Source organism: Ambystoma mexicanum, chromosome 3q (assembly GCF_040938575.1).
Source record: "Ambystoma mexicanum isolate Mex_15411 chromosome 3q, UKY_AmexF1_1, whole genome shotgun sequence".
In the NCBI taxonomy this organism is placed as follows: domain Eukaryota; kingdom Metazoa; phylum Chordata; class Amphibia; order Caudata; family Ambystomatidae; genus Ambystoma; species Ambystoma mexicanum.
Genome location: NC_090926.1, coordinates 1,088,299,060 through 1,088,318,970, shown reverse-complemented (window position 1 = coordinate 1,088,318,970; position 19,911 = coordinate 1,088,299,060). Strand labels below are relative to the sequence as shown.

The following is a 19,911-nucleotide window of genomic DNA, read 5'->3' as shown; positions in this document are numbered from 1 at the left end:
CCGGTTGTACCGACTCGTTTATGTGCAGCCGTACCGGCTCTCCGACCATCTGTCCAATCCCCTTGAATAGGGCCTGATGCTTCTCTAGCAAGTCATTAATGTCCTCCAGATAGACGGAGTATGCGAAGCTTACGATGCCGAGAGCCTCCGCCGCTGCACAACTTAGCAAGGTGTTCTTACTCACTGGCGTCACGTAGAAGCGGGCTGTGATGTGGGAGCCATCGTGTTCCACTTTTGCCACAAAGGCCCCGTCCAGAGGGATGGGCTCCACGCCACCAAACGCAAAGATGCGGGCCTTTGGCGTGACCAGCCTGGGCGGCCGATCCATGGCGTTGTAATGTTCTCGGGCCATGACGTTCACCGATGCCCCTGTGTCCACGAGTACAGGGACCGGAGACTGGTTCACCTCAACCACGCATCTGGGTTGTCGTCGATCTCTGCCTCTTAGGAGGTCCACACTTGATACGAAGAAAATGTTCTCTTCATCTTCCTCCTCTGCTTCTTCCGCCTGAGCTTCTTCCTCGCCCTGGTCTACCTGGGCAACATTGGATGGCCGACCCTGGCGAGTGGCAATTGCTCGGCCCTGACCCCTTGGCACCAGCACCGGCAAAGCCGCCCTACACACCCTTGAGAAGTGGTCTGGCAGGCCGCATCGTCCACATGTCTTTCCAGCTGCAGGGCACTCCGCTGGGTGAGGCAGGTCGTATCCGCATTTTTGGCAAATCTCTCCTGCCCTCCCAGCTCTGTCCCGTGTGCCACCGCCATACCTCCTAGCACCTCTTCCCCCTCGCCACATCGCGCAGATCTCTTCAGTCTTTATGGGGCGTGACCCAGCCTCCATCGCTCTGATGTGGCCGGGAACGCCCCGTCTATTTAAACTGCACGCGACGGCGTGCAACGTCACGCCGCCGCGTGCGCGCCCGTCATCGGGCAGCGCCACAGGGGTGTGGCGTTAATGGAAGGCGTTAAAGCTTTTACGCCTCCCATTAATTTTACGCCCCTGATGAAAATGAGCCCCAGGTGGATCTTTTAGGAAATCATTCCAAACACTTGTTTTTGTATTGTAGTTCCTGTAGATCAAGGATCTGAAACCTGCCTCTCTATGTTATGGACGATTCTCATGATCCATCACCGTTGACTAAACTAGCGTGTGCGAATGGGGTTTGCAGTCAAAAACATCAGGAGAGCCAATGGGTGCAACCCGCACTGCAGATGATATGCTCAACATATGCATATTTTATTTTTTTGAAAGGTTGTCCTATATTTCTGTTGTCAATTTATTATACACCATTCTTTATTGGCTTACATGATGCTTTAAAACACCATGATGTTCAGTTATTGTGCTATATCTATTTCATAAATAAAAGAAATAGAAGCAATACAATAAATACAATATAAATAAATGGTAAGCACAGTCATATCAATGACCTTTTGTGGCCTGGAGGCTGGAGGAGCGGTTCTGATTACCTCTTACTATCCAGACCTGCTTCCTCACGTAAAAGGACTCCCGGGCGGCAAAGCGCTTGTAAGCACAGTCATAACAGAGAGCTTTGGCGGCCTGGAAGTTGAAGGAGGAGTTCTGTTAACCTCTTACTATGCATACTGGTTTTCGCCTGTAAAAGGACCCTCGAGCAGCGAAGCAGCGGCAAAGCGTTGTTAAGCGCTGTTAAGCGCAGTCAGTGCAGCCTGGGCAGTCTGTGGATGGGGAGTTTCAGGGTACCTTATCTTTAGTTTTAGTTTAGTTTAGTTTCTTTATTTATACCACGCGCCGACCCTTGAGGTAACTGGGCGCCAGAGACTTTATCTGAGTGGCATAGCAGCCTCGTTGGTGGCAGCCCCCTTGGTACTGTTGTCTATATTCTGGCTGCGGCTTCCTCAGTGCGGCACCTTGCAGGGACTTCTCGTGGCCAGCCACCTGCAGGATTCTGTGGACGGAGTTCTGCGGGCAACAAAGGTGAGCTATGAGAGGGGAGTGAGCTCTGACAAGGACCAGAAGGGAGTAGAAAAGCGAGACCTCTTAACGGGCGTTTCGCAAAGGGGAGACAGACTTTGGTAATGCCCCTCAAGTAAGTCAGGCATTCCCCTTTGACCCACGGGTATAAACCAAGAAGAACACAGCGTAATATATGAATCAATGAAAATACTGAAAATACACCCTGTTGCTGTTCGGACGACTAGCCGATTTTTAGACTGTGGACCAAGACTTTGCACTAATATAATAGATTAAGGGTTTAAAAATCTCTAAGGACTTCGATTCTACTGGTGTAGATTGTGTACTGCTGTTATCAGCTGATGGTGGGCCCGAATTCCAGACCCTTTACCTGGGCAAGCAAAAGGCCTGGTACCATTAAGGAGGGCTACATTTAGTTGTGCACTCGTACGAGTGCCATTCTCATTAGGTACTGAAAGAGGGGTGGGGGAGGCGGTTGAGATATTTTTCTCAAGCCAGCCGGGTGTGCCCCTCTCAGGACTTTAGGCCCCTAACCTTGTACAAGAGAATTACTACCTGCTTTGCCTAATTTTGATTGGTATTTGTCTGTACTCATGTTTGTCTGCCTCTTGATATTGTTGTTCTTTATTTACCGGCGGATAGCTTTTTAACTTGAATTTATTTTTAACTGTAAATCTCGTCCTTTTATTAACTTTTTATAATAGGCTTATTGCTATTAATCCTTTTTTAAGTTGCTCATATTTGTGAGACCCAGTAAGTAAATATTTGACTCCCCCACCATCCATGTAGGGATAACTAAACGCAAACCAACCGACAAACACCTTGATTCATGGAATTATTTACGTGTAAAACGCAGATTTGCGCGCCATTCTGCCCGATAATCCCCATACATTAAACAGGAATTTTCAGGCAGAATGGGGCGCAAATCTGCGTTTTACACGCAAATAATTCCATGAATGAGAGACAGGGAAGAAAAAAACACATTTGGGATGCTCTTGTGGGCAATTTCCATCAGTCCAAACCCACTATTGTGGGTAGATCGAAGAAGACCACGTGAAGGAAATCGGGGACCGGTGGTTGCACATTTCAACTTTTCTTAAAAAAGGCAGTTTGCGCTCTGGAAGCTCAAATAACCCAAAATGTGAAATTGACATTCCAGATCTAGGCCCTGTGGTTCCTGAGGAGACTGCCATCCAGGGAATTTACAACGAGTCACTTGTATCTGATATAGGGGGGGAGAATCTTGCAAGCATAAGGGACAAACCCATGACTGTGTCGCTAGATAACAAGTCCCATTCAACTGAAAATCAGGGCAGTCATTTGAATTTAGCAGCAATATTTTAGGGCGAATTGGAACAAAGGTGGATACGATGATGAGGTATTATAATAATTGTTCTTTTATAACGCGCTTAATACCCGCAAGTGGTTTCCAAGCGCGGGATTGGGATTCAAACCTGTGTTGCACTGCGTTGCCTTGCTTCCAAGACAATTGCATTGCATCCGGCTCGCTATCCTTCCTCATCTACCAAGCACACAGAGGTAGTGACTATGAACGCTAATTTAGAGACACCATTGTAGCAATACAAGGTCCACAACATTGGGAAATGATTAATAAGTGGTAGTAAAACCGATAAATCTACCAGGGACGCTATAAGATTGATGAATGAAACCACTGACTGTGACATCAATATAAAAGACCTCACGAAGAACGGAAATTGAAGGTGTTAGGGGAAAGAGTTTGATTCCTGAAGACACAGCACTTGGGACCAGGTCTGAAACGGATAATGTTTTGCCTCAGAGAGGCCGTTAGAGAGGCAAACAAATTTTGATCTTAATTTACCCACCAAGCGGCACCACTGGTAGTGGTGCTTACCAATGTACCCAAGCTCCATGACCCCAACTCAGTGGATATCATTTAACTTCTGAACAAGATAACCCACTTCATTAAATCTATATGTGGAATTACCGTACAAAGGTGGACAGACCTACTCATGGCAAAAAGTCAAATTGCATAGGCACGAATAGGAAAAATATTACAGTGAATTGTATCCCCCTAACCTTAAAAAATCCTGCACTTGTCCACAAACTACTCTGGAAGGGTAGCCATGAACATCAGGGATGATCCGACATAGGATACTTAACACCGGGTTTCTTCAACAAACCCTGCTGGGATAGCTACCAACTATGGCTGCAACTGCATTTATTACCCTCAGGGCAGTCTACAGACCATAACAATTTGATAAAGGCCCATACACGAGGGAAGGGCACATACTCCCTATACACCAATAGGTATTCATGTCTGAATCCCTAGAAGAGGTGGGATGACTGGAAGCTCCAGACACAGTAGCTTTCACAATGTCTCCCTCTGTCTACATGCCAGCTCCTCTTCCAATTGAACAATGTACTTCTCTGACAACTGTGGGTACTATGGACAGTTTTGTTTGCCACTAAAAACTGGCAAGAGGAATGAGCTAGGCTCACTGATAATTGTGGTCTGCAACATTGCAGGCGTTAATGGAAGAATTAACAACTCCGACTGGTGGAATTTTATTACCAACCACCAGATTCTTATGTTCCGATAAACCAGGTCCACTAACCCATTTCACTTACAAGGGTTCACTCTACATTCAGTTCCCACTGTTAGATTTAGTGCTAAAGGCAGGCCCTTTGGTAGACTTGCTATTTACTTGTCAACCAGTCTAGCAGTATCTGATATTCACCCTATGAGGTCTGTACCAAATCTTCTCTCTATCTGCCTTAATTTGAGAGGCAGACAGGAGTTAGGCTTGGTGAATTTCTATAACAACAAAGCGGGAACGGCATTGCTTGCATTATTAACCTCACTTAGAGAGATTACTAATTACACTATATATGCAGAATTCAACTACCCCACAAGAATCAGTGGCGGTTCTAATATGAGATTAGGTACGGGGAATGACCTGCTGCAGGGCTGAGAAGAGGAAGCAGCTTTGTGTCTCCCAAAAGCTAGTGGATCCGGCCACATCAATGCCTTACTTTTGTGAGAGATATTGCTAGAGACAGGTTTCGGAGCAATAAATGGGAGGACTGACACCCCGGCATCGGGTCATTTTACCGTTGTAAACGGTAGATACCAGAGCATAATTGATTATATATTGATAACCGTCTCATGGTGCGTTAACATACAATGCTTTGAGATTTTAGAGCGGAGTGAAAGCACCACCATCCTCTCCTGCTCACTTAGGCCCAGGATTGCGGGCACTCACCCTTAGTAAATTCTTGAATTTTTCCTAGCAATATAATGAAAAAAGGCTCCAGGGTAGTAAGATGGGCATCTGCTAATGAAACCTCTTTACAGAAGGTGATCCAGAGGAGAAATTGATTTGCCTGAAATCTCATATTAATCCGGGAGTTATTATAGACTCTTTCTCGCAAATTATTGTGAACTGTTGTTGGGAAGAGGACACGCTCTTCCCGCACCCCCAGGTGCTTTATACTATGGCAAAGGTCTACAAAGGGACTGTAGGAGACCAGGCGTTGGGGGGTGCTGTTACACAATCATAACTTTGCATGCTACATAGTTTTAGGGCACACGCACAAACAAATGCCATGTGAGAATAAAAGGCAATTTTAGATGATAGCAGCCATATTGTGACAAAAGGCCTAAAACGCAGCATGGCAGCCAACACCCCAAGCTTAGGCCACGAACATGAAGAAGAAACCAGGTTATATCCCGGGAAGTGATGAGAAAGGCCAGAGCCATGCAGACCCATCAACCCTTCATTGTTCTAAAATGTTGCAGCTGTCCCCTGGGAAGAATGTGCCCTGCAAGGCCACAAGTGGACGGTTGTGTTTCCCTGCATGATACGAGAAACAGGGCACTGGCCTCTGACCCCCCACCAGTCCCAATCCTAAATTATATCACCCAAATGTCCTAGTCCTAAGACCGCTGGATACCAAGGTGCCAGCCAGTCCCAAAACCACTGATCGTAAAACTGTTAGACCCCCGATTGATCAGAAAAGATCACAAAGCAAGGCTCCTTTGCCTTCACCTCTGGGTCACGTGATGAAATGATAGATAGAGATGCATGGTTTAGTTTTGCAAGGCTACTGCCAATTACACAGCCTCACACCAATGACGGGTGGACATCGCCCACGTGAAGGAAGACTGACGGGCGGGGCTGGGACCAATGGCCTGGCATCCCCTATGGAGGTGGCCGTCCATATATAGGATCTCATCAACCACCCATGCGGTTTCCACTGTATGTAATGACGTCACTGATGATGATTTGGGCCCTCCTATTGTTCTGCTCGTGCAGATATTGGCAGAACGTTCTGCGGCAGCAGAGTTCTTTGTTGGCGCACCTATTTTTGTGAAAATACACCTTGTTATACTTGCAAGAGATGTATTGGGCATTTTTCCCTAGCGGGTTGTATTTTTTCTGTTATGAGCTTCTAAGGTGGCCGTGTTTCACTGTGGCAAGATTTTCATACCAAAAGGGCCAGGAGGTCCTGGCTTTGTCAACCATGTAAGGATACGAGGAAAGCTTTACTGTTAGCCCTAAAATGCCAGCCCACTGATATCAGATCTTTTAGAGATAGGTGTTCTGATTTTAAAGACAAACTATGAAGGAGAAGGGAGGATATTGCAAAAAACAGATGGGTCAGGTTCCTCCAGGATGCGGGAGGTGTCCTCTCTGCGTAATCAAATGGAACCAGGCTTCTCCTGCGCAGCTCCTGCTGCTTGCTCTGGGTGAGGAACACTCAGACCTGGGGAATTTACACATCCCACTTGTTTCGGGTCCTACAAGTCCTCGAGGAAAATTGCTGGCGTCCCGGCTGCACACAGAGGCCTCCCTGCCAATTCATCCACAGGCTTCCCTGTTGCTCCCCTCCCTGTTTGGCTGGTCTCCCTTTATACACCTGCAGCCCCTTGACAGGCTGCATGTGTGGGTACTCAATCAGTCTTGCCTGACCACAATCAAAGGGGCATGCCTGACTCTCACAACTCCTTGCAGGCATCTTCTTCGTCCCAGTACTAAAGTGGTAATGGGTATAGTCTTTATTACTCCCAGTCTCAGCTTCCTCGTCTCAGTTCTATCAAGAGTCACATGTGAGGAAATGAGGGGAGCTGGCATATAACAGCCCATAAAGGTTGGGAAGGGTTAAGTTGGTCATCAATAGAGAAAGGGGATGCCATGTCTCGCCCGAGGCTACCCCGCTCCCAATCCCCAAGGACCCTCCACCCAGGTGATCCTCCCTCGCTTCTCCACCCCCAGGGTCAGGATCCAGGAGCCTTTCCCTGGCCACCTGCGCCAGAGGCTCTAGTCTAAGGGGAGTAGGAGTGAGAATATCCTCAGATTTGTGTAAACCAGCGGTGTGGGTTGCACACTCTTTGTCTAGCTAAAGAGACAGAGCAATGTATGTTAATGGTGTCAGTGATTTGTAGTATTATTTGGTTGAATAAATACATAACTAGAGAATCTTGTTGAGACAAAACAATGTTGTATTCTATATGTTGGCCACTATACTGCGGCCCACGCCAGAAAACTACAAAGCCTATGCATTTCATACTAGTAGTCCATCATCAGGGCATTTGCTCTGCATGTCATTAAGAAGGCCATCTGGACCCCAAACAATCAGTGGAGCAAGGGCAACCCCATGCCAATTACAGAAAGATACATCATTAGAGAACCATGTGGAGGTGTCGAAATATGCATTCAGTGGTTACATCCCACGACCGCAATTACATATTCGATGGTTAAAAAGAGACAAAATGTCACAAAAATGTCAGTGATCACATAGTCCAATAAGACAATATCATTGAGTAATTGGCATCAATAAATCACAGCAATGAAAACAATGCAAAAGGGAAGGACTGTAACTGACTGGAAATGAAGTGCACCACAATTGTAGCTAATGTTACTCAATAACACATATGTTGCAGAATACCATCTATCTGGCACATAGAATGCGTGTGATGGTCAGGGTGTCTCAACGTGTCACAATCATCAGCTGCCGATCTGGCTGCACACCCCTGGCGTGTGCTTGCAAATTACAGCAAAAAGTAAATCAAAGTGTGTGTCACGACCAACTGTTTTTACTGCTGAAAGTAAGGTAACAAAATACCACAAAGCTATCACTCAAGTGCTGCTAGAAGTTGCAAAGGTGGGTAGCCTAACTTGCCGAGGGTAGAGTTAATGGTGGTATGTGGTAAAATTATGAAGTACTGGATCATGTAGACTTAAGAGCGCAGTTTGTGAAGGTGATGTCTAGTTGGCACAAGGTCCGCTCACCACCATGTCAACTTAAACAAACAGAATCTGTGTGCCAGGAACAGAGCAATAACTCCCCAAACATATGCACCACACTTTTGTGTGAAGTAAGAGACAATCAGAACATGTCTCACTGAATAAAAGAAGCATATTACAGAAAACAGTGTAGGTTCAATTCTTCATTCATACCCCCGGGTGCTAAGGACTCAAGCCTGTGCACCCAGAACGCTTCTCTCTTTGCTCTTTTCTTGGCGATGGCTCCTCAGTATGCTTTGGCGCTCATCACTTCTAGCACCTGGAATCTCATTTGTGCTATGGTATGTCCTTTCTCATTGAAATGTCAGGCTACAGATGAGTTTGTGTTCTTGTTGCGTATGTTTGACTTGTGCTCGTTCCATCTGTTTCATGCTCGTCTTTTGGTTTCTCCATCATAGTAGCTTCAACATGGACATATAATGCAGTATATAACATTCTCAGAAGCGCAAGTGGTAAAATCACTGAGTTTGATGCATTCACCTGTGTGTGGGTGACACACTTTGGGGCATTTCATGATGTTATTGCAATTCCTACAATTAAGACAAGGGTAGGTGCCCTGCCTTCCTGTTCTGGTAGTTTGGGATTTGGGTTCCCTGGTGCTCTCTAGCATGTCTCTTAAGTGCTCACTTCTCTGGTAAGCGAAGAAAGGTGGTTCAGGGAACAGGTGCTTAGTTGTCTCATCACTTATCAGGATGTTCCAGTGTCTGTTTATAATTATTTTCACTTTGTTTCTCTATATGAGAATTTTGAGACAAAGACCGATGGGGGAGTGATCCTCAAGTCTCGTCAGCAAGAGTTCAGTGCATGGTTGCGTGGCTGTTCTGGTAATGGCTGCTTCAAGATCTTCTACTCAGTAACCCCTTTGCGGAAATGTGTGCATGAGTTTACTGAACTGCGCCCTGCACTCATCGGGATCACTAACTGTTCTTTTGATCCTAAGCAGTTGACCAGTATTCCGTGGGTGGAAACTCATACGGTGGAGTATATTGTTTCTGTCGGTTGCCTTAGTATGCGGTGTAGTAGAGATGCTGTTATTGATGACCATGACGTTAATGTCCTGTCTCATTAATTTAGGTAAAGAACTCTTGCAGTGGTTCTCGGGTGCCGTGCCAGATGGAAAAAACTTTGTCTATGTATCGGATCTATTTGACCAGGTAGTTCCGCCAGACCAGATGGTGTAAAATGTTTTGGGATTAAAATTGCATAATGCATAATTGCAAATTGCAGATGCATAAAGCAATTGGCATATGCAGTGGCCATAGTGGTGCCCATGGAGGTTCCAGATGTCTGGATGTAATACTGTTCTTTGTATCGGAATTAAGAATTCTGAGCAATGAATTCTAACAAAATCATGAGGAATTCTTTTGCAGCACCTATCGTGTCAACTTGTAAAAGCAACCATTCTACAGCCTCTTGGCCTAAGTCATGGGGAAAGCTGGTATATAGACTGGTGATGTTGATGGTAACAGCATGTCTTCATCAACGAGGTTGACTATTTCTAGTGTCTGGAGGAAGTGCGTAGTGTCTTTCACATATGTGAGGGTATTTTGGATCAACAGTTGTAGAAAATGGTCTATGTAGGGGCCCAAAGGTTTCAAGAGACCACCTGTGGCAGCCACGATGGGTCTTCCGGGGGGGGTTGACCATTCTCTTATGAATCTTGGGTAGCAAGTAAAAAACAGGTACATATGGATGTGGGGTTGTCAAGAATGCTTTGGTTCTGTTTGTGATTCGTTCAATCTCCTTTGTGTAATATGACTGCTATATTGGATTTGATATCAGGTGTTGGATCATCCTCGACAGGAGAGTACACATTCAGATTGCTAAGTTGTCTCATGCATACAAGGTGGTAATTGCTGGTGTTATGTATGACTAACGCTCCACCCTTGTCTACCGGGCATATAGTGATGTTGGCGTCTATGATTTATTTAATCTGATATATTTTTACTCGCTTAAGGTATGAGTGCTTTGGTTTCCTGAATTTCAATCATTTGAGGTCAGTCATAACTATATTTTGAAAGATGTCAATTGATGGGACTGAGATGGGTGGCATAAAGGGTGCTCCTGGGTTCAAACTCCGTGTAAACGGCTTCCTCTTCTGTATCTCTTATGTCAGCAGTGCCCTCTCTCTGGGGTAACTCTGCAAAGAAGGTTTTAAGCTTGAACTTATGCATGAACTTGAATAGGTCGATTCTCATATTGAACAAGTTGGAGCTGTAGGTGGGAACGTATTTAAGCCCTTCATTGTGCGGGTCTCGTTAGTGGTGAGTGATCTACTGGACAGTTTGATGACTAAGTTCTCTTTGTCTGGAATCCGCTGGCTTTCACTAGCCAATGTCCTCAGTTCTGCCATTATCTTGAATGCCCCATGTGGAGGCATTTTTCCAATAGCTATGCACCTGTGACATTAACCAGAATAACCAATAAACTATTGAGAATCCTGAACCTACCCATAGCGGTGCCCGCTCACACCTAGAATTTGAATACCCTCAGTTTTCTCACACCTGTTACATTATTAGACGGCTCGTCGAAGCTGTTTGCAGGAATTCTGCTAAAAGGTTTGAAGGAATGGGTGCAGGTCAACAATGCTCTGTCAGACACACAGCTTGTATTTAGTCCAGGGACTGGTACTATTTTCAGGACTTAAGCATCAGCCTGATCCTGGCCAAATAATACAAATCCTGGGCATTCTGTCTTGGACCTTCATGGACCTGAGTTCCGCTTTTAACCATGTGGATGCGGTTCCACATGGACAGGAACTGTCTGTGGAGAATTCTGAGCAAAATGGGCATGGCTGGGCCACTTCTGCGAATGATCATGGCTCTCCACAAAAATTCCAGGTTTGCGTGTCCGATTTGGATCCTGAGGTGAACTTAGAGAAGAAATAAAGATGGGAAAATGGGTCCGGCAAGGGTGTGTACTGGCCACCCTTTTATTCAATTTTTAAATTTCTCACCTCAAAGGCTGAAGTTCCAAGGTGTGGTGGTAGAAAACTCCCAGCATTAAGTTATGAGGATAAAGCGGTTCTACTGGCAACCACACTCAAATCACTCCAGCTATTGGTTGAGGCATATACTGCATATATGATGGCTAGGGGGCTTAGAGTAAATTATAGTAAGTGGGTAATAATGTTTGTTTCAGGGAAAAGGAAGCCTCCTGCCCCTCAACCAGAAAGGTTCCCTGGTGTAACCCAAGTTCTAAAATCTTTAGTCACGTTTCAAGTCACTCCTTTATGGTTCAGTAACTTTGGATATTACGAAACGGAGGTGAAACACCTAACCTCAAACTTTCTTGTTACCAGAAGAGGGCTTGGGGAGTTGGACGGTGAAGAGCGTTTACTACATATCAATTTCAACTGAAGGTATTCAGTTGTATCTTCATTGTTTTATGCATAGTTATGAACAATGGGATATCACAAGGCTATGTTTTTATTTACTTCCCCTGAATGCCTGGGCAGCTACCTGGAAGAACCAGGACTTTTCATAACAGCTGTTGTCCCTTCTGCCCAGAAATGGAAGAAATGTGTATACAATTTATGTTTTTATGCCCCCAATATGCCCAGCTACAGACCTTACTTTTGTTACTGATTTTGAAATATTTTAACATCAGGAAATGTAAAGACACCTTTTATCTTTTAATAACTTGTAATAAACCCTGGGCATTGTTTTTCGTGAATACCTTCATAAGAAGGGATCTGCAGCTTTGTAAACATGAACTTAAAATATTATTATGTCTTTGCGTTGATTGTGTCTGATTCCGATGATTCCTACTATTTTATGATATTTTCTATACGATTGTCCAATGTATTTATTTCTGTATACTTTAATTAACTGTACTATACTATTCTAATAAAGTTTATACACACACAGACTAAACCAAAACTCTGTTGAATGGGTACCACTTTGGGATCTGCGATACATATTACTACCTAGGTTTAGGATTTAACACCAAACTAGCCTGGGAGGACCACAAAGTCAAATCAGCGGCAAAAATCAAGGCATATTTCGGTGGGGTGTCTTCAGATTCATCAAAACATCAGGCATCACTCCACTGAACACATGCTATTTACAGAAGTAAAGCTGTGGCGGCTGATGTGAAATATGGGCTCACACTAACTAAAACTGCCTTCAGATGGCAGAAAATGATTGCTTCAGACTGTCCCTCATTCCATCTCAATTTATACACCCCATCTGGAGACTGGAACAACGTACTTAATGGACATGATTCAATCCAGACCAATTCTATTTTGGCACAGGAACTGGTCGGATAGCGAAGAGAACCTAACTAAGGCCCTGGTGACCAACCATCTATTGTCATTAAGTTGCTGGAGTAAGGTTGACAGACTCATTTATGTTAAGTCACTTCCATACAAGTTGGGTCTGGGAACCTGTTTTACTAATCATAAGCTACTGGCTAAGATACCCAAAATGACCCTAATCCTTAAGATTGAGCAGGTTCTGGTAGACAAAAGGGAAGATGAAATGGCAGCTAGGTTAGAAAATATCTTCCTTTGACACCCATGATGGGACTGCCACGGTAGCTTACATTTATGACAAATCAACATAGCAGGATTCTGCTCACCACAGTAAGACGGCATCACAGACGTCTAGATGGAAGCACAGCACTAGTTAATGCTGTGTTTCTGGTGCCATAGAAAACTTGGCACATTTGATCCTGATTTGACCGACCTATGCAGATATCAGGAAGAGCTTGTTGATGACCATCCTCAGGAAAAGTGAGATAAGTCATTTTTGACCTGCAATCACCGTCCTACTATTATGTTCCGATGATATGATTTGGCATTTATAATGCGTCTATACACAAGTGTTTCAAGGGGTGACGAGGCAAGGGAGGGGGAACAGAGGGAAGACAAACAACGATCCTACTAGGCCAGGTGTGATTCAGATCGCGCAAGTGCATGGGAAGGGGAAGGGGGAAAGTGCAAGCGAGAGGGGGAGGGGAGAGTGCAGTACATGGGGTAATAGACTAATAACATAGTAAGTACGGCCAGCAGGTGGCAAGAGCAAGGGTAAGTGCAGACCTCCGTCAAGTGCTGGTAGAGGGACTGTAGGGATACAGTGACAGTCCCGAATGCGGGGGTTGCCAGGAAGACAGTGCAGTTGTGCGACTGGCTGTGGAGGGGACCTGGGCCCGAGTTCAGAGGGTGGCCAGGTAACCAGTACAGTCTCAGCCAGGGGTTCAGCAGGGGAGATGAGAAGAAAAATCAGAAGCAAAGAGAAAGGTTTTTAGGTGCTTCCGGAACCGGAGATGGTTCTCCTCAAGTTTCAGTGAGGCAGGGAGGCTGTTCCAGAGGGCAGCCCCAGCCGAAGAGAGAGATCTACCACCAACTTGTTGCTTGGAGAAGCGACTGACCCTGAGGGAGTTGGAGTCGGATGAGCGAAGAGCTTGAGAAGGAAGATATTTAAGAATAGAGAGCTGAAGGTATTGAGGCCCCAGGCCCCAGAAGGCCTTGTGGACAATGCAGAGGGTTTTGAACTTACTCCTCGCCCTGTGAGAGTTACCTATGCCATGGGTTGATAGCGAAGTAGGGCATGGACAAGAAGAACTAAACTGACCAATGCCATCCCAGTGTAAAGCTCTTGGTTTAATACATTAGACAGGCTCTGCCTGTGTTCCTGCAAACTCTGATGACGCTAGTGATACCAGTAGTATTTATTTAATTACTCTCTGCAGTAGCGACATTTGCTGCCCACACTCTGCATTATAACTTGGGCTGCTCCCTGCACTCTCTTCTGGGCTCTTCTGGCCTAGAGCATTTTTAACAAAGATACAAAGAACTTGAAGTGCTATAAGCTTGTGCAGGTCCTGACATCAAGAGTCATTAGCACTGACAGTAGTGTGCTAGTGGACTCTTCCACTGGTGTATATAAGCACATGACATTGTTCATCCATTGATTGCCTAAGGGCCAAATCATAACATTGGTGAATGTCAGCAGTTCATGAATCTATACATGTCTGTTAATGAACCACACCTATCGACGTCAAACCCAATCAGCAGTCACTGCAGTGCCCTCAGCATGAGTGATGGGAACGGTTGAAAAGATGTGGCTTAATTTCTTTAGCTCCCTTACTCTCTGTAATGACTCCTACCATAAGGGCTGATGTGGCATTTTCATTCTAAATGGGATCCCGCAGTACAGAAGGAAAGAAAAAAAGGATCCCCCAAACCTATTAGTCAAACCCACAGTTAGGTCATATTCAAGGTTCTAGAAACCTGATCGTGAACTCTGTATGCCAGTGAATACTTGTCAACAGCATGTGCATATGTTGTCAGTGAATCAGTGAATCGTCACATGTGAAATGTAATGTTCTTGTATTTAAGTTTTCTTTATTTTTAAAAAGATATTAACTTCTGAATTTACATCCTAGAGAATCTTGGAATGTGCATGTCAGAAGAGCCACTCTTTATAAAATATCTCACTGAATGCAGCAGTGCCCGAGAGGACATCTGTAGAAAGATGAAAAGATTCGGAGGGGATGTGCAGGTGTGTCTGAACTCCCACTCACTGCTTATTATTCCCACAACAACCACAAGGATTTCGGAACTGGAACTCTTACGGTGGACAGAGAGCGTGCAAGCTGCTCTAGAGGCCATGAAGGGAGAATACTTGAGGGCTGAAGAAGACCAGAATCTGGTGGAACTGCTGAACAATGAGGGAGACTATTTGTTGTGTCAATTCAAGTCCACTAGAGTGTTTAATCAGAACATAGTAATAGGCCTTCAACTGGAGGTCAAGGGCATTTTACATGCTCTTAAAGAACTGGCTTTCCAAAAAGAGATGGTACATGTAAGATGGAGAATTTTTAACAGGGCCTCCTCATTCATACTTCTCAAATGTTTACATCTGGATGGTGTAAATAGGTACAAAGGGCTGAGTGTTCGTCTGGATGATGACCTTTCTACAGTGCTCTTTAAAGGCCCAAGAGAAGCATTTCTGACTGCAGAAAAGAGGTGCTGGGAAATTCTGAATGGACTCATCATTGCTAATGTCGAATTGACACAGAATCAGCTTTCTTTCTTAAAGACTGTAGACATTGATCAATTCAACGTGGAGATGTTCTTCTCCAAAGGGATGCTGGTGGGCCTTAATTGCAAGGATGGGGAGTTGATGTTCATTGGAGTCAAAACTGGAGACATTATTAACGCAAATTCTTTACTTCAAAGTACCATCAAAGAATATCATATAAAAATACCAGACCCAGCCCTAGTGATCCTCTACAGCGAAAAGGCACCAAACACCATAGATTTGCTGAAAAGAGTACTTGCCCAGGAGGGTACCAAGCCCATTAACATCCTCATGTTTCAAGATGCAATACGTCCTTATGAGGTGGCAGTGGTGGGTAGAGAGAATGAAGCTATAGTTGCAAAGACATCTTTGGAGCAGTATTTAAGACTGATAGAGGAATCAGTCTTTTCCTTCAAAACTCCCGGTGCCTGGCAATACTTGAATGGTGATGGAAGTACTTGGTTGAAAAAAACAGCCACTATTTCCAGTTGTGTTGCAAATGTCCAGCCGAGGCAGATGATCAGCCCAATTCTTCTTGGTGATTTTAATGAGTCAAAACGATGCCCCAGCAACATCTCTTTGATTAAAATACATCCTGTTAAAGGGACCAGGGCTGCAGATTTGACGGTAAAGCACACCATTTTATTTATTCGCATGCCATACAATACCTGTACGTCGGTTATTTAAATTGTGTTGCAAGTTTTCACTGATCACTCTCAATCTTCTTGGACAGGTTAGCAACCTATCATGAGGGCCCCTGGCAGAAGCCTGAGATAACGATGTAAAATCACATTACACATGAATCCCATAAGATATAAAAGCATATCCTGGGCATAGGAACAATCATAACCTGGGAAACCTCCCTGGTACAACTAGTGTAACAGCTCCATAAACATCCTAGCTCAAATATTCATCTTCATGAAGTTCTTCCTGTGGGCCAGCAATTGCTTAGTTAGTCCCATGTATGGGAGTCTGGCCAGTACCTTACCTCCATTCCCGCTCTCTTTCCCAACCGAACCTTGTCCCACAGAACGTTCATTCCCCACGTTCACTGATTCCCCAGTAAGACTTGCCTTTTTTCCACCATGTCCCAGCCGCATTGCTCCTCCTGCTCTCTCTTCAGTGATCTCTCTATGTACATATCCCAACTTCTAAATGAGTCCTGTCAGTACTGCAGGTCCTTGCCTCAACAGAGCCACACTGCAATCACCCCAGTCTCAGCGTCTTCTCACGGAAGGCTACTCCACCTTGATTTTAATAGTGTCATGCTTTGTCCTATATCATGCCAGGCTTCAAACAGGGATAACCGTGTCTACCACTTGTACCAAAACAGGAGGCTGAATAGCTTGGGCTTAGTCAACATCATATACTCGCCTACCCTGCAAATAGGAGCCTCCTTCATTGCACCCTCTTCTGTCATCCAGGCATTGGCATAGCCTTCTGCATGTCACTGTTAAGCCAGCATGCCTTCTTCCCTTCCACCTTCCGTCTCGTCCTTATTGAGAGGAGAAAGATTGTGGCACCCCCTACCCTAATTGACATAGGGAACAGACCTTTCATGCCTTTTAATGGGGTGCACCTTCCCCTTTACTGTCTCTCAGGTGACCCGCCACCTACTCTATTCCATGAATATGATCTCCAAATTATGAGAGCATGCTCCATCCTACATTTCTCAGATATTTTCTCTGATGCGTAGCTGCCCTTTATCATCCTTCTTCATTCCTATGCTGCTAAAATGCTGCCCTTTCTGTTCATAGCTCTGATCTGTGCACCATTGTGAACCTTTATGGAACATTCCAGCCGTTCCATCTCTTGGTTATGTTAGGTGCATTTCTAGAGTGCAACCAATCAACATTCAAATGTATTCTCTTTGCTCTAAACAGGTTAGGCGAACATAACAGACAGCAAAACATTATGGGAAGTGATGTTTTATGAAGAAGAACTTATCTTTAATATTCCCATAAGTAGAGGGGGAGAATTTCAGAGTGTTAATGGTTGAACAGAAAAAGCTCGAACACCAGTCCTCAGTTTTCAATACAGTGGAATTAAGAAAAGGCAAACATCTGAGGTGCATAAGGTTAGTGATATGATATGATATTATATGATATTGTGATGCTGGAAATGAAATGCATTGGAGGGACAGGGCCTCCATGTCATTGTCCTGTAATCCCTTGTCATGTGTGTTCTGTGTTGTTGTCTGCACAGGAGTCCATGTGGGACTCATTGCAGTGCAGCTCTTCCTCTTTTTGGTTGTGGTGAACAGAGACCCTTGGGATACCCTTATGGCACACATGGGTGGGGATATAACGCTTTACTCCTAGTGTATGTTTTCCGGCACATGTGTGTGGCCCACAGAGCAGGGTATGGGCTGGTGGCAGCTCCATGCTGAATTTGACTGGGCTCTGAGTATCCTCCATTTTGGGATACCTACGCCCTGCCATAGGAATCAGTGGATTCCTGATAGGAGACAAGATGGCTCCTCAGGCCTCTTGATTTCTATTACCTGTTACCTTGTTTTCGCAAAATCCTGGAAAGTCCCTTCCCCTGACTGGCTGTTGGGTGGAAGAACCATATATGGTATTGTTGAAAAGTCCAGGAAAGATTGGCTGGCGCCTTCCCTGTGACTGTATGTTGTGGGTACACCCTTGGGGTGGGACCTGTGTGAATGGAGCATGTGGCCAATATGCACTTCATGTTATGGGTGTCTGGTATCTGTGTGTGTGACACAAAGAATGAGACAGCGCTGCCTGAAATTGACCTTAATACAGTGTGGTGTGCTGAAAGGCTGGGTGCTTGCCCCAATCCACATTCCTTGTTGTGACTGCCTGGGTAGAAGTGAATGGCCTGAATACACAGCAGGCCTAATTAGCTACCTGCCTGCCTGCATGCATACCCTTCTGAATGATTGGCTGCCTGAGCTTGGCTCAGCAGTGTGAATGAGAGACAGAGCAGTATATCTGGGGACCTCTCACTTACCAGAATTGTTCAGAGGCTAAAGTCAAAACTTGAAGCTGCTTATCCTCGAAGCCCAGCTGAATAAGAAGAAGCTGCTGCTTTCCTTCGCCGAAATCCGAAAGCTGTTGAGTCTGTCAAGGACTGATCCAAGAAAGGACCTGTTTAGGAAACCTCTCCCTGCGCTACAAGGGAACATCGTTCAGAAGTTCAGAACGTGATCTTCATCAAGGCACCCTGGAAGTCAGTCCCAAACAGCTGTTGACCAGAGACGGGGTCCACCGAGAAACATTGAAATAAGCACCAGGATGTTGAGGCCATCGACGACCATCACCGTCAATCGAGGTTAAGAGAAGCACGGTAACCTCGTCGACCAGAGACACAACGCTTCATTGCCTAAGAACATTTAAACCAAAGACTCCCTTGGAATCACGTCAACCGTTTTGTCCCGCTGGAGAAAGTCAAGGTCGTCAACGACCAAGGAGAATCCACTGGTGGGTTTCCCACCACCCGAAGTCTGGAAAGACGCCAATGAAGAAGATCCGAAAACCAGCCATTGTCAAGTCCGGATCGTCAACGCCGAACCCCGACGCCCGCTGCCGGGCCCACGTTCATCATTTCATCATCTTTGCAGCTCCAAATTCTTTTCATCGAGGTGCACCGCATGCTTCCTTTTCGCAGGACTCCCACGATTGATCGTTGAAGAGCACTGCAAAGGTCAAAGCTTCCATATCGACGCAAGTGTTCTTCTTTTCTTCGAGGAATCGCAACGCCCTGTGGCTACTGCCTTAAAAGGAGTCCACCCTCGAAGAAACGCTGCTAATCTAGGAACATTGGGTTAGAACATTTCAGCAGGAAACAAGACTAATTTAAACATTAATGAACTGGGCTTGTGATACACTTTATTTACAAGTTGCCCAGGTGGGGGGATGCTCACACAGAACTGTGTCAGGGGTAACTGAACAGTATTCTGCCATTGTTTATCCCAACTTGTCTTCCTTACTATGTCTTATGTTGATTCACATTAGTATTGTATTTGTATGCCATTGAGACTGTCAGTAGTTGGTGCATTTTAAAGGAGTCAATGACTAAGTGTGGTACACTGTATATATTTATCATATTAGATTGCCAAAGTACAAAGTGTTTTATTGATTGTGTGTATATATTGAACCTTATTTATATAAACAACTGTGTTAGCACATAACATAGTGTCTGGACATTCCTTTGTGGGTGTCTTGGAGACTACACTGTACTTAAGAACCTGCCTGCATCACCTCCTGAGATCTTAAGCCTTGGTTGCACGTCCATTGCTACTGCATAGAGAATCTTGGCTGGGGTTCTCTGAGCTTCTACTCTGCCATGTAGAGTACAGCCAATGGGTAGCTCATAAGTGCAGTGAGAGGGGACTGTAAGGTTACAGATACAGACCACAAGTGCTGGGGTAGCCAAGAGGCAGTGCGAGGTGTAACTGGACAGGCAGGGACCTGGGCACAAGTATAGAGGGTGGCCAGGTGACCAGTGCATGGAACAGACAGGTCATCAGCAGGGGAGAGGAAGAGAGAAAGCGGAATCGAAGAGGAAGGTCTTAAGTTGCTTCAGGAACCAGAGATGGTTCTGCTCAAGCTTGAAAGAGGCAGGGATGCTGTTCCAGAGGGAGGCCCGAGCCCAAGAAAGAGATCTGCCCCCAACT

At 45.2% G+C, this 19,911-nt stretch overlaps 1 protein-coding gene across 1 annotated transcript in view; it reads left to right on the top strand.

Moving 5' to 3' along the window:
• The window catches only part of LOC138447628 (uncharacterized), a 1,020,308-nt gene that overhangs the window by 340,906 nt on the left and 659,491 nt on the right, over positions 1–19,911 (top strand). Inside the window, exon 9 of the mRNA XM_069603826.1 lies at positions 14,632–15,896. Coding sequence (XP_069459927.1) covers positions 14,632–15,896 — 1,265 coding nt within the window. The remainder of the gene's footprint in view (positions 1–14,631; positions 15,897–19,911) is intronic.